This window comes from Ceratotherium simum, chromosome 1, assembly GCF_057802395.1.
Source record: "Ceratotherium simum simum isolate JZ-2026a chromosome 1, ASM5780239v1, whole genome shotgun sequence".
Classification (NCBI taxonomy): Eukaryota; Metazoa; Chordata; class Mammalia; order Perissodactyla; family Rhinocerotidae; genus Ceratotherium; species Ceratotherium simum.
Window position 1 is genome coordinate 75,788,250 of NC_141900.1, and position 14,341 is coordinate 75,802,590.

At 40.7% G+C, this 14,341-nt stretch overlaps 1 protein-coding gene across 1 annotated transcript in view; it reads right to left on the reverse strand.

Moving 5' to 3' along the window:
• The window catches only part of WNT2 (Wnt family member 2), a 40,421-nt gene extending 26,531 nt beyond the window's left edge, over positions 1 to 13,890 (reverse strand). The window contains exons 1-3 of the mRNA XM_004418771.2: positions 13,808 to 13,890; positions 11,478 to 11,704; positions 6,186 to 6,463 (exon numbers count right to left, since the gene is read on the reverse strand). Of these exons, the coding sequence (XP_004418828.1) occupies positions 6,186 to 6,463; positions 11,478 to 11,704; positions 13,808 to 13,890 (588 nt within the window). The remainder of the gene's footprint in view (positions 1 to 6,185; positions 6,464 to 11,477; positions 11,705 to 13,807) is intronic.
• Between the last annotated feature and the right edge of the window lie 451 nt (positions 13,891 to 14,341).

The window sequence follows — 14,341 nt, forward strand, 5'->3', positions numbered from 1 at the left end:
CGCACCGACGCACCGCTTGGCAAGCCATGCTGTGGTGGTGTCCCATATAAAGTGGAGGAAGATGGGCACGGATGTTAGCCCAGGGCCAGTCTTCCTCAGCAAAAAAAAGAGGAGGATTGGCAGATGTTAGCACAGGGCTGATCTTCCTCACACACACAAAAAATAAACAAAAAAAATAAAATAAAAAGAGTACTGCGGGTGGGCTTAGCTAGGAAATATAAAGTGTGGAATTCATATTTGTGGAATTCAAGGACATTGCCATGACTACCCATACATTTAATAATTCTTATTGACTAATGAGGCTAGTCTAAAAAACATTTTCTATGAATAATAGAACTTTACATGGAACTGTAATAATTTTGTTAAGAGTTATTCTCTGCTTTGGGACTTTAATTCTGGTTAGTTTTTGATTCATATGCTATATAAAGGTCTATACTATCAAGCACATATTATTTTTGGGTCCAACAAGACAGGTGAGACTGGCAGAACTGACCTAATTTTTCAAAATGCATTTAATTTTATGAACTAAGGAGACCAATCAGAAAACAAGTATCTACTAAGTGAAAGTTATAGCTCATAAAGATGCTCAACATCAAGTTTAGGGAGGGTTAGGATGAATAGGAGGTTAAAGCAATCTGGCTCTGTAGTTCAGTTCAGTTTTATCATTTTTTTTTCTATTGATATTCCTTTTTAAGAGTGATTTCTTTTTAATCATGTCCAGTTCTCTTGGTTCAGACCCATTATTTATTATTTATCTTAAATGGCATCACAGGATCTATTCTTGGGAGTCTTCATTAGGCCTGAGATTTACTTGCCTGTAAGGCTGGGCTTATCTATTTCTGTTGACTTTGGAGGTGTTTCCTGTAGAAAGAACTTAGAATCTTCTGCTTTGTCCCAGTGCCCCTGTGGGCCGAGCTCGGGGGCAGGTCCTAGCTCTCCCTGGCACTGACCTTGAGTGGTGCTGGTTTGGGCAGGGCGTGGAGCTAGAAACTCTGGATCCCCTCACTGTCCATACTTCTCCCATATAAAAATACAGGATGCCAAGTTAAGTTTTAATTTCAACCAGCAAATAAATTCACTTTGTTTGCTAATTCTGGCTACCTTATCATAGACCTTGGTCTCTACATATGCAAAATGTGGATAATCATGGTACCTACCTCTTAGGCTTGCTTAAAACCTGGTGCATATGTGTATATATTTTATGTAGCAATCCTTGTTAGGTAACCTGTCTAAGGTCATGCTCAAGTGTTAGAGCAGGTGTTCTGATTGCAAACCCCAGCCTCCATATATTACCTCAGTCAAGATGACGTCAACAGCTAAGAACCCCTAATGAGTAAAGTAGCCAATAATAAGTAAACATTATGTTAAAAATATAAATATCAGGCCGGCCTGGTGGTGTAGTGGTTAAGTTCACGTGCTCCTTTTTGGTGGCCTGGGGTTTGTGGGTTTGGATCTGGGTGCAGACCTACACACCACTCATCAGGCCATGCTGTGGCAGTGTCCCACATACAAAAAATAGAGGAACACTGGCACAGATGTTAGCTCTGGGACAGTCTTCCTCAAGCAAAAAGAGGAAGACTGGCACAGATATTAGCTCAGGGACAATCTTCCTCACCAAAATAGATAAATAAATAAATAAATAAATAAATAAATAAATAAATAAATAATCAACACAGTTGCCATATGCTAATTTTTATTAATAAACACCAGGAAGCTTACTATCTATGTTTGTCTTTATATGTATATTTAGGGCTAAAAATAAAATTCAGGGAGGTATAAATTTCCCATAATTTTCCTAGTAAATCTATTTTAAGTTAATTCAAACATATTACAGAAGATTTGAACTTTGAAATCTACTACTCTTTCAAAGTGGACTCTAGAGAAATTAACAATGCATCAAAATAGAACTTAAGTATTTAATTTCCCCCATCCCTTCCTATTGCTTCACAGAGACATCCAAATATCTCAGCACAGCCTTCAAGGCTCACCGGATCTGGCCGAGACTTGAATTTGTAGCCTCAGCTCCTATTAATTCTCAGTCATGAGCTCCACGCTAGAGCCCTCATCATTCCTTAATTTTGATGTTCTTTCTGCTCCAATATCTTTCTTTGCCTTGTAGTTCCTTCGTCCTGGAAAGCGTTTTCCCTATCTCAGTCATTGGAAATCTTTATCTCCAGCTCAAACACCCCGTTCTTTTATGACACAGCCTTTCTCTCCTCAGCTAACTGGCCCTTTGGCTGATTTTTCTATTGTACCACCTAGCACAGAGCTTGCCTCCCAGTTGTATTTCACTTGTCTCCCTGACTAAAATTTAGTTTCTTGTGGTCAGGGGCTTCTCTGTCTTAGTCTTTTCCACATATGACTTAGTACCAAAAACAGTGCTTTTCCCAAAGTAATTCCTTAATAAATTATCTGTTGAACCAAATTTAGTCCAATAGCACACAAGAATAGTTCTCTTAAACTTATAGTGCCATTAGTTGAAATTTGGTGAATGCACCAAATAAGGCTAAGTTGCTTTGGGCATACTCAAAATGACTAGCAGTTGTGTTTTGGGCATTTAAAACAATGTTTTCCTTGTTGTTAAAAACTAATACGTATTCATTTTAGAAAATTTGTAAAATAAAGACACACACAAAGGGAAAAAAATCATCAGTAAACTACCTTCCAAGGGCAGCTACTGCTGCTTTTTTTTTTTAAATACAGAAATATTGTGTGTGTGTGTTTTTCTCAGAAATTCTCAACAGAGACAACATGGAAAGGTAGATAAGGACCCAAGGGTGAACACAACTGGGTTTGAACCACCACGCCCAGCACTTTATGATCATGTGACCCTGGGTTAGTCACTTCATCCCTGAGACCCAGTTTCTCATCTGAAAAATAGGAATACTAATACTGTTTTTTATTCCTGTCGGAGTTTTTGGAAGATCAAATTACAAAACATTTGACAGTATTTTCTACATTAGCAAATACCGTATGCCTATTTTTTATGAGGATGTTAAACTGTACTGAAGATGAGTCTATGGACACATGGAGCAATCAGATTGAATCCTAAGTAGGAGTTCAAATTGGATTTGTGCCTATCTCTATTACCTAAGTTGCAGATAATCTTCACTTCACTCAAGGGAAAGGAACTAACTTCTATTGAGCACCAACCACATGCCAGGTCCTATGCTATTTGCCTTATACCTGTCTTAACCCCGGCACCGTATGATACCCGTTTACATATGAGAGAGCCTGAGATTCATGAGCAAAGCCACTAGCATTGCAAGATTAAAAATAAGGTGGGTCTCATTTCAAATGCCATGTTCTATCTTCACTGTAGTAAGAGATAGCTTTTAGGGAAAGTATTTTTATGGAATTTCTCTTATTCTTATTATGGAAATGTCCAGTGATTGACGGGCAGTATTTGATTGGATACATGGATTATTTTGATAGAGATTCTCTTAGGAAAGGTAAAAGAAGTTGTGATTATTTTATCTTGAGGAAAGAGTGGACTTATTTAAAAGCCATTTTCAAGCTCCTGAAAGGGAACAAATGGTGAATATCAACCAAGTACCTTTCCCTTGTAATTTACCTAAACCTAACTTAAAATATACTTTAGAAGTTTTCATAGGATGGCTTCTTTAGACCTAAAATAGACTGCTGAGAGAAGCTGTGGAATGTCTTTCTTGATAGAACATTTGTATTGAACAAGGTAGATTTATGTTTTTAGGACTTATTAATAGTCCTATTTGGAGGTAGAAAACTAGACTGAATCAAAGATGAGTTTCAAGGAAACATGAAGGAAGAAACACCATTACAAATTCTGCTGAAGCTGTGATTAAAATAAAATATAACAGCACAGAAGATCTAAAATGATATTACAGTACAGAGACACATGAGGGTGCTCTAACCAGCTGCTATAATAAATGAATTAAACTGCTCAAATATTAGGGAAAAATTAAGGCCTGTTGTAAATGGCAGTGTTGAATTCCGATTTGTAGCGCTGGCTAAACAGAACTACCTTGGAATAGATGGTTTTTCTTTTAAAAATGTGTTGGTTTCCCCCCACCCCCCACTTTAAAAAGTAGAAGAAGTTCATATTGGATGATTTGGGAAATAGTCAAAAGCACAAAGAAGAAATAAAAATGAACTAATGTTGCTGTCAGCCCTAGGAGGCTGGGGTTTTCTAGAGCCAGCGTGGTTGGAGGCTTAGCTCAGGAGCCCTGCCTTCAAACACAAGCCCAGCCTGTTCTCATTTTGATTCCACAGACCTTCTGCTGGTACGAAGGGGGAGTAGAGACTGGGGGTCTAATGACCGCAAGAAGAGAATTAGAGACGCATGTTTATCTCAATACATTTACTCTCGTTAAAGTTCATATTCACTGACATCATGCATCTCCTTGAAAAAGTCTGCCCACCCACCATTAATTAAAGCCACATTTAAAAAAGTCAGTGTGTGCACTTTTATTCCAATCAAAAGTAGCCTCCTCAGTTTTGCAGAGTAGGCAGGAGAATATCTGAGGCCTGACAGCTGTTCACCTCTACACAGTGAGGAATCATGTGACTTCCATGAAAAGTCATGTTTATTCAGAGCCTACAATATAATAATTAAGATCTATTGTCTTGAAGAGTTGAAACATTGAATATCTAATGACCTATTAAGCAAAATTAACATTTATTTTGATGAGTCAACATTCTTTTGGATACAATGTATGACCATATGCCTTTATCTTTACAAATAATCAGAGATCTAATTATATATCCTGCTTGAATAATTAAGCAGCACACTCTTATCAAAGACACCACACTTTATAACTTATACATGTGGTATCAATGTCAAAACAAAGGTCAATGTAAATCTTTCTTTATCCAAATGATTGCATAAACAGTAATTACCAATAGTTGTAGGATTGCACAACCATAGTCTATATTCTTGGCAGTAGTCACTATAAGTTCATAAACTCATGAAAATAAGGGATGTTGATTTTTAAAGTTCAAGGAAGGTATTATTTGTAAACAGTTCAGGTCACACTCATCTTATTCCATGTGCTAAGCAAGAGTTCTTTCCTTCCAACCTCCTTTAAATGAGATTTGTTCTCTCCAAGAGCCTAGTAAAAGAGTTTTCATCCAAACAGATCTGCATTCTTTTCTATTCTTTTTCCTATTAAAGCCCCCCTGGGGACCTTTCAATTTTATGCTGATCTTTCTTTATATGTTAATATCAAGCACATTTTTATTTGTGTTGATAAAAGACAAATTATGGTTATCTCTTCTCATTGGCAATTAGATTATTCTAAAATGGTTCTGACTAAGTATTTGAGTAGCCCAGCCAGTTTATGCTTTTTACACAAAGGCGTAATGTGCAGTATTCAGATTCTCTAGTTATTCTGGCCATGCCACCATGCAGAAAGACATGGCTCATCAATGGATCTGAACACTGGCATTGAGATGGTTTAATCCTAGGCCAAAGCACCCCTGGGCTGTGAGTTGAAACCTGAGTTCTAATCCTGACTTTTCCACTGACTTTCCATGTGATCTTGAGCACCTGAGGGCCTGTTTCCTCATCTAACAAATGGGGGTTAGGGACTGAATACTGACCAGATACCCACAGCTCAGGAGGTCAGTCAGGACTAGAACTTAAGGAGCCAGAGTACCCCTTTGGGCCATGTCTTCCCCTGGTCCACTTACTCATCTAGTACCAGAAACCACAAGGTGGGGCTTTTGTGAGTGAGAGCTGGGTCTGGTTCTAAAAAGAGCATCCCTGAATCTAGAAGCAGCCAATAAGCCATGCCTGGTGAGGTGCTTTCATAAGTTTGAGAGAAGATGTTCTGGGTCTTGATATCTCTTAGATACAAGCATTCAATTCCCATTGGTATGTGGGATGAAGCACTATCTTCACCCACAGATTATATCTTCTGTCTAGATGATACAGTATCCAGAGCGACCATAAAACACTTGAGTCTACACAATGCCAAAAGCAATGGGTGGAGTCCTTCAGCTCAGCTGTGGGAAGGAAGGTGGAGAGTGGGTGTGGATATTTCAACCCAGTTGGTGGTATTCTTTAAAAGAAACAGCTCTGGGCTGGGGAACAGTGGGAAGTTGTGACTATATAGCATTTTGTCAACTCTAGGGAAACTTAAGCTCAGCTTAAGTGATTTACAAAGCCATGCAATCTACAAAATGAGCACCGTTGCAGTCCATACCTTCCTGCCAGCTCTGTTGTTGTGAAGATTCATCAGGGCTCTGGCGTCCTTTCCTTTCCTTTCCTTGGCATCCACAAACGCTCTGGCAAATTTGATCCCATAGTCAATGTTATCACTGCAGCCACCCCAATCGAAAGTGCCCTTGCTGTCCTTGGCGGTTCCTTTCTTCTTTGGATCACAGGAACAGGATTTTAATTCCCCTTGGCTACAGGCCCTGGTGATGGCAAATACAACTCCAGCTGAGGAGATGGCGTAAACAAAGGCAGATTCCCGACTACCTGAAACAAAAATGCTTTTCTTAAAAGTGGTCTGGAATTGCTAGTTCTGCACATGATGGCTGTTGAATACTTGCTCTGCCTCTGACATACTTCGCCACTAGACAGAAAGGCACTGGTGTTCTTGAAGGCTTCTTTTCTGGAGCCAAGGTTCTTTCTTTAATATGAACCACCTCCATCTTATGTAAGCTTTCGTCAATTTAGATATCTGTATGACAGCTATCTTTAAAGAACATATATAGACTGTAAAAGAAAATGCAGCAAAAGCCTGCCTTCCCCAGCTCCTGGCTTCACATTAGTCTCATACGTGTGCTTTGCTTTAACCTCGAATCCTACATGCCCTAAAAGAGAGGAACGGAACATCTCTAGGCCTTGGTTTCTTTATCTGTAACATACAGCCTGAATTCCATATTGTGGCATTCATGCTACTACAGCTCCCTTTGAAAACACCTTCCAAACCTCCAGGCATTACTGAGGATGCTCATATGCTTTTAAATGATTGAGATCGAAATACTGAACTCAAAGAAATTAAGGGCTGAGGTGGGAAGAGAATTCAGACAGTAACCAGCCCTGTGTGCACGTTAACACCAGAGAGCTTTGGCTTGGCATCAACTTTCACAAGTAATTGAGAGATTGTTGAAGGCAATATGCAATATCCTTGAGTTACATACTACGTCTAACTATTAAGGTGAATTTACTTTCTTCTGGAACACCTGCACTAATCACTGGTATTGGGTAAAAGACAGTGAAAAGCTTTTCTTTGGTTTTTCTGGAAGGAAACAAATTTACCGCCTATAATTAGACTTGGGCAAGAACCCTTTGGGGTGCTTTCTTAGAATTGTTCTTTATTAGAGCACAGGCTACTTTCACTTACAGGCTGAAAGGTACATATTTCAGTGCAATAACTACATTAAATTATTTTAATAATCTGTAGTAACTCATAACACGGTGTTGTGGTATAGTGACAGATATAAGGCTCTTTAGGGTCCATGTGCACCTCATTTTTCAAGTGGGGCTGTATTTCATTGTTATTAGCATGCCTTTTTATTAATGGTTGCTGCAGCAAATATATTAACAATCAAAATAGAAGCTGAACAACCTAATGCCAATGCAAGGCAGACAACGGAGAGCCATTTGGTGATTCAATATGTCAAGACGAGTGTGACTTTTTGAACCACACAGCTGGGAGAACAAACCACCTTTTTGCATCGAAGTGCTGCTTGTTTCCGTTTGTCATTCAGTGCTAAAATTTATTATACGTCCCTTGCAATATTTGCTCTGCCAGCCTCATTATTAAAAATCAGGAAAACATATCTACACCATATTAAACGGCACTTACCTCAGCCTTCAAAAAACATCTCCCCCGAAACCTCTAACCATCAAAAAAGGAATCAGTCATGCCCTGTAGTTAGGTAAAATCAATTATATGAATATTTGCCACAGGTAGCAGGTAGCACTCTCCAGAGAGAAATGTGATGGTCATGGGAGCTGTTTTAAAGAGTCCTACATCATATTATAAGGATCACAGATTTTCTAAGTGGAATTGAGATGTTTTATGAAAGATGGTGACTAATAGATGCTAATGTGGCTTAGTCTCAGGTAGTGGCTTTCAGATAAATAAATTTTTATTATACCCATTTTACAGTTTAGGGAAAAGACCTTGTCCACAGTTACCCCACTGATCTGTTAAAGCCTGGTTTGGGATTGGAGTTCAATGCCCACATTTAGAGATATCATATAGGGGAAAATTTCCAAATGATTTATGTATTTAGCACTGGTCTTATTTTTAAGGAGAAGGAAGAGAAATTTTATGAGGTGGTCTTTTAGGGGAAAGGTATGGAAGATGTGGATGCCAGAATGTCAGTGACCAGACAGTATTTTGAAAGTATTAGAGGAATAAATTGTCTAGGCACAGAATTCATCCTGGTGTAACCTGCAAACAATTACATTAACTTGTTGGCTGAAAGAAGAAAAATCACTTAAAGTCTGCTATATTTCAGAAATAATTTTCAAAGCAAAAATATCTCCTTTCTAAATATTAGTCACTTATTATTCAAACCCATGAATAAATAGCTAGATGTTTGTTTATTTATTTAAATGAAAAATTTAGCACATTGACTGACTTTTCATTTACCTCTAGATGTTTTGGTATCACATAGATATAGCCTTAAGATGTTTTCAGTTAAGTGTCTTAGATGAATCACGAAAATGCTATGTGTGAAATAGTAGCACATTTCAAGAGTTGGCTTTGGAACAAAACAAATTTTGATCTTAGGCCTCTTCTTAGAAAAACTGATTCTTTTTAAAGCCATCACAATATGAAACCAAATCCAAACATAAATGGTAATATTTATACTTTCTGATGTATTACTATTGAAGTTTCATTAATTTTTGGATTGAGATAAGTCAGGCAATGTCTATTAAGCGCATAGGTAGAGTTTTTGTTTGGCGTGGCAGATTGTTACTTGGGAGGGCAAAACACTAGAAGCAGGCTTTCTGGAAAGTTATGGATTGTTCAACTCTTTTAAAATGCTCGCTTTTTTTTTTTTGACATTTACAAGGATGAGACCTAATCACCTTTTCGTTTTTTAAGGCTCATTCTAGAATTCCGGAGATGTATTCTTACAGGAATATTTTTGGGTTTACTAGTTCTGTCTTCAAGTTTCTCTGCCTGTGACTGGTGATAGTCTGTTGAGTGAGCGAATTACAAATGTTCCTAAAAATTGTTCTCACTCTAGTTCTCTGAAGCAAAAGAGGCAAATGTTCTCCATTTCTCTACAACTACAGGCTATGTTAGTAACTTTATGTTCTCCCTATAAATGGTGTTGCCCTTTGCCTTTCCTATTCATCTATAAGGACACTGAGGTTTCCTGAGGTTTCCATACCTTCGAGTTTCACAACTCTAAGATGTGAATTTCCCTCCAAGCAATTAATTGTAAAAACCTTTGGAGAGCTTCATTGGAATTTCATGATTATTTCCAGGATAAGCTACCTTAGGCCAAATTCAGCACTCCCATAAGCAATACAAAATCATCACTGACAGTCACAGGAGTTTACATAAATGTCCAGGAAGAAATCTGGCCTTCTGTGAAGAATGGAAAGAAATTGTGTAGCATGAGTGTTTAAAGTTTTGAGTACTTTGGCAAAGCATTCAGCTTCATCTGAAAAAACTCTGAAGGAACTACAAGTTAGAATCTCTTATTTACCTGAGACCTAAATTCAAACTAGTTCAGTTTCCTCTAGTTCTAACCTTTTCCCTCCCAGCAACTCTACAGCTCTGAAGAAACAACATTGCCAAGATTTAGTTACAGTATTTTATGAATGAATCCCCAGCTTTGGCAGATATACTATCTTTAGGATCAGTGGTCAAAATTGCTTCCTTTGATTTGTGATCTAAGGGGTTTTTGGTTTTTTTTTTCAATCTGGAGACATCTTAATGGATGTCCATAGACAGAATCTAGAAGTGATCATTTTGTAAATGAGAAGTGCACTTGTTATCATTGGAAAATGGTTGTGAGCACTTTGAAAAGGAAAAATCCTGATACATTTTAAACACCAAGAGACGGTACATAATCTATCCAAAGATTACTTGTGCTGGATATTTGCAAACTCTCTTTGACAAGGTCCAGCACTTTAATTGATTCACTGGTCAGCTAATCTAGGTGAAGTCTTAAAATTCCATGTAGCTGAAATTTACTATTAACCTTTCAATAATTTGCGATGTCATATCGAAACTCCAAAAGGAATGCAGAAGAATATGGTTCTCAAACTGGAGAATAAAATTGCAGAATATCGCAGTAAATTAACTTTAGGGATACACTAAGAGTGAGAGTACTACGCCCTTGGGGGATTTTAGAAACATTCAGTTATGCATTTGGCCTCATAAAACCCTAGGGCTGTGATGATTACATGATAGAAACACCCTCTGTTAAGCATTACCAAGTGCACAGTCTGGATGATTTTCTTAGGAATAGAGGGGTGGGCAAAAACAAGTGTAAAGCTTCCTGTTTCTGGGGTTTGCACAGAAACTTATGTTTTCAGTCAGATTTCCCAGTAGCAAATGGGCCGTGCTACTTCTTAAAGAATGTTAATAATACTGCCAGGTTAAGGGATAGATATTTTTGAAAATCTGATTTTCAGTTAATTTTCTGATTGTATACCAACTAGTGAGCTACTTCCCATATTCAGAACTTTTAATAAGTTTATTAGTGTTTAATGCTCTTTGCAAGTAAAAAAAAAAAAAGACAAAAAAGTCTATTCATGGTTTTCACCTCTACTCTCCATAAAAATCCTTCTACCTAAAATGTAGCTGGAAGATAACAGGCATTCATTACAAGTTCATCCATCCATTGAATGAATGAATGGTGCCTGCAATAAGTGGTAAACAAGGTACCAAGCAAGGTGCATGGAAGACAGGCTAGTCCCTGCCTTACAGAATTTACAATTCTACTGAAAAAAATGTTGAATTTACACAGAGAGTGACCCAAGGCTGAGTAGCTGAATGGGAGGTTAAAGGTGGTGGGCAAAGATTTGTCTCTGTTTCTTAATAAACACTTAGGTGGTGTTTTTGTAATAATGACCATCTTTGGCCCATAAAAGATTGGGGCAATCCATCCTGATCTGCTCAAATCCTTCTGAAAGGTTGAAGTCCCAGAGAGAAGAGTAAAAAAAAGTCAAAAGAGCCCTCTGGCTGTTTCCTTCTTTTTCCTAGGGACAAAATCTGAACCTGGAGAGACAGGCGGAGTTGTGACATGACATGACGGACAGAGCAAAGAGTAAAAAGACACCAGCCTGGGGCACTACATCCTAATCTACATCTGGCCTCCTGCAAAACTGTAGAAAATTTCTTTGATTTCCTCTAGTCCTCATCTGTAAAATAGAGACAATGCCACCCAAGAGAACAAGCTTCTGACTGGATAAAATGCAAGAAAAGATGAGCAGGGACTTTGAAGACCCAGTAAGGGGCGGTGTGTATGAGGGGAGAGCCCGTGGAGCTGCGTGAAGGTGGGAGACTTACTTCGGAGCAGGACCCTGCCGAAGAGGCTGTGATCCCTGTCCAGGGTGTTGCAGTTCCAGCGGTGCTGGCGGAACTGATGCTGGCACTCTGCTGTCCACTCCGCCACGCCCAGGCCAATGGCACGCATCACGTCTGGGTGTCGGTGGCACAGCTGCCGCTGGCGGCTCACCAGGCCTGGCACGTTGTCACACATCACCCTGGAGGAGCCACCTGTAGCTCTCATGTACCTGGGAAGGGCCAGCACAGAGGTGAGGACACTGGGAATAGAGGGGCCTGCTGCCGTGATTCCTGGGAAACTGAAGAGTTCAAAACATGTTTCAAGTCTGAATTCCTTATCCTTTTGGGGATATTAGAAAGCAAAAGTTATTTAATTTTAGTCCAGGGGAGAAGTGGTATGGCAGGCCTGGTGAGTGAACTAGTAGAAGCCTCCCTCCAATGGAGTAATGACTGTCTCTTGGACATGAAGCCAGGGCCACCAGATGATGCTCTAGCCAGGGTGGTAGAGGCAAGGTCTGCAGTCAGGGGATGGAATGAGGTGGGAGGGGCAACATGTTTTGGGAAGAATGCCTCAAAGATTTTTCCCAAGAAGGCTCTGATCTCAGTGACACAATATGTCTGGACTTGGCTTTGGAGGAAGCTGACCTTTAGACGCTTCTTGCTCCCATTTATTTGACCTAATGTTTAAGTATCTTAGGAAACTGTCTGTATCTGTCTAATCAACACCTGCTGGTATCTGATGGTATCTCCTCACAGACATGCTGTTCTTTCCTTACCAAAGAATCCTTTAAATATTTCCATTTTCCAGCTCTTTTTGGCTTTTATAGAGAACTTTTGGAAAAAATTCTTTCTATTGTTATTAAGGACACTAAATGTTTGGAAGAATCAAACAGTGTTATAGCTCCATAAAGTACTTTTGAAAAGAAACTTTAACAAAAAATTACATCATCATCTCTACCCAGATGTTCTCTATTAGTTGTGAAATGTTTAGAAAGGTACCTTTTATATAACCCAAGCTGCCATAGGTGTCTTTTGAAGCGATCAAACAAGGAGAATGTCTTTTTCTTGTATTTTCATTATTTTATATGATCATAAAATCGTTACAGCTGTGACTTCCAAAAAATATATTTAAATGACAGCTGAGAGACAATGTGACAAAAAGCCTGGGCAATAAATAATGTTTATACACCCATGGAAACAGAAATAGTCATTTTATTGAAAAATGGTCACTCTGATAAATCAATCTTTGATCCTGTCAGCAGTGTCAAGGCTAAACACCTTCCTGTTCAAAGCGGCTTAGAAGGATTGAACCCCTCTTCCCATCAACGCTTTGCCTTGCTCCTTTGAAGAGCTCCAGTGTCTTCCTGAAGTTCCCTGCTCTAGTCTTTCATTTGGCTGAGACTCCTTACTTTTCCCAGATTCTTTAAAAAGCCCACGACAACAGGTCTTTCTGAATCAGTACTTTAATACCTGACGGAAAGCTTTAGGTGCAAGGACGTCACAGAGCTCTCAACTCCATCTCTTTTCAAGATCAGGAGGTGGAGATGGAGAAGAGTTGCTGGGGGGGGAGAGCATCTTCCTTTGGAACTTTTAACCATAAGACCTGTTACTATCAATGTTCCTTCACTATGCAAAATAAATCGCAGATCAACATACAAAGGACAGTAGCAAAGTTACTCCTTGGGGTGACGGTGATTTTAAACGGGGTAACATCTTAGAGTCCCGGGGTCTGGAGCTTCGCATTAAGGCGGTAGTCTCTACCTGGAGGCAGCAAACGGTTCTTCCGCCCCACTGGGGTGAAGCATTAGGAATGTGGAAGGACGGGAAATAGTGCAAAATCACACGCTTTGTGGTGTACAGCTCCTGACTGCCTGAATTGGCCCGTCGGTTATCTTGAGGCAATTTTTTGGGGGGAGGAACGAAGGATGGGGGAGACGGTTGTAGTTTTCAAGGTGAATTCTCTGTCTTACACACACACACACACACACACACACACACACACACGTCTGTGCTAGAGAGCTAGAGACCCGGCTAGCGCGTCTCTCAATGGGATAAGAAATTGGCTGATTTTGCTGTCGCTCAGCTGGATCCAAATAAACCAGACATCTGAGCTCTCATTTGAGGGGTAATGTGGGGTTTTTTAGAGTTGTCAAAGCTGGAACAGACTCCCGAGGAAAAGCGAAGGGGCTCAGGATGGGGAGATGAGAGAGGGTAGCAGCCGGGGTTTGGGCCCGAATCCACGACTGCTGCGGCCGCGGGGAAGGGTCTATGTGGCCAGTGGAGTCCTCACTCCCATCTCCAAAATCCCCCGGCGCCTGTGCGCGTGGACTTACCACCATGAAGAGCTGACCTCAGGGCTGAGCCAGGTCAAGAGCAGAGGGAGCCAGAGCCAGATTCCACCGAGAGGGGCGTTCATATTAACCCCCTTGCGTCCGCATCAGGTCAGACTCCGTGTGCGGGCGCCATGCGTGCCCGGAGCAGAAGCGCTCAGCGCCGGGAGCGCCTCGTCACGGCCGCCGGCGCCTCGCCGCGCCCCCGCCCCCCGCTCGCGTCTGCGGCGAGTGGCGAGACTCACTGATAAAGTTTCAAACGACCAGCGGGGCCAGAGATAAAGGGCAGCCCGAGCTGCCTAGCCCACAGCCCAATTCCCAAGGCGCGCCGAGCGCGGGCAGCGGGAGAGCTCTGCGCACCTCCTGCGCGCCCCTGTCCGTTCAGCTCACCGCCGGGGCGCAGCCCAGGGAGGGGGAGCTGCGCGGGGTGGGGGTGGGGGGCGGCGCGGGGTTTTATACGAGGGTGGATGAAATGATGGCAAGAGATGTCTGCGGGTGAGGTGAGGCAGGGAAGGAGGAACACCTCTGCGTGGCCTC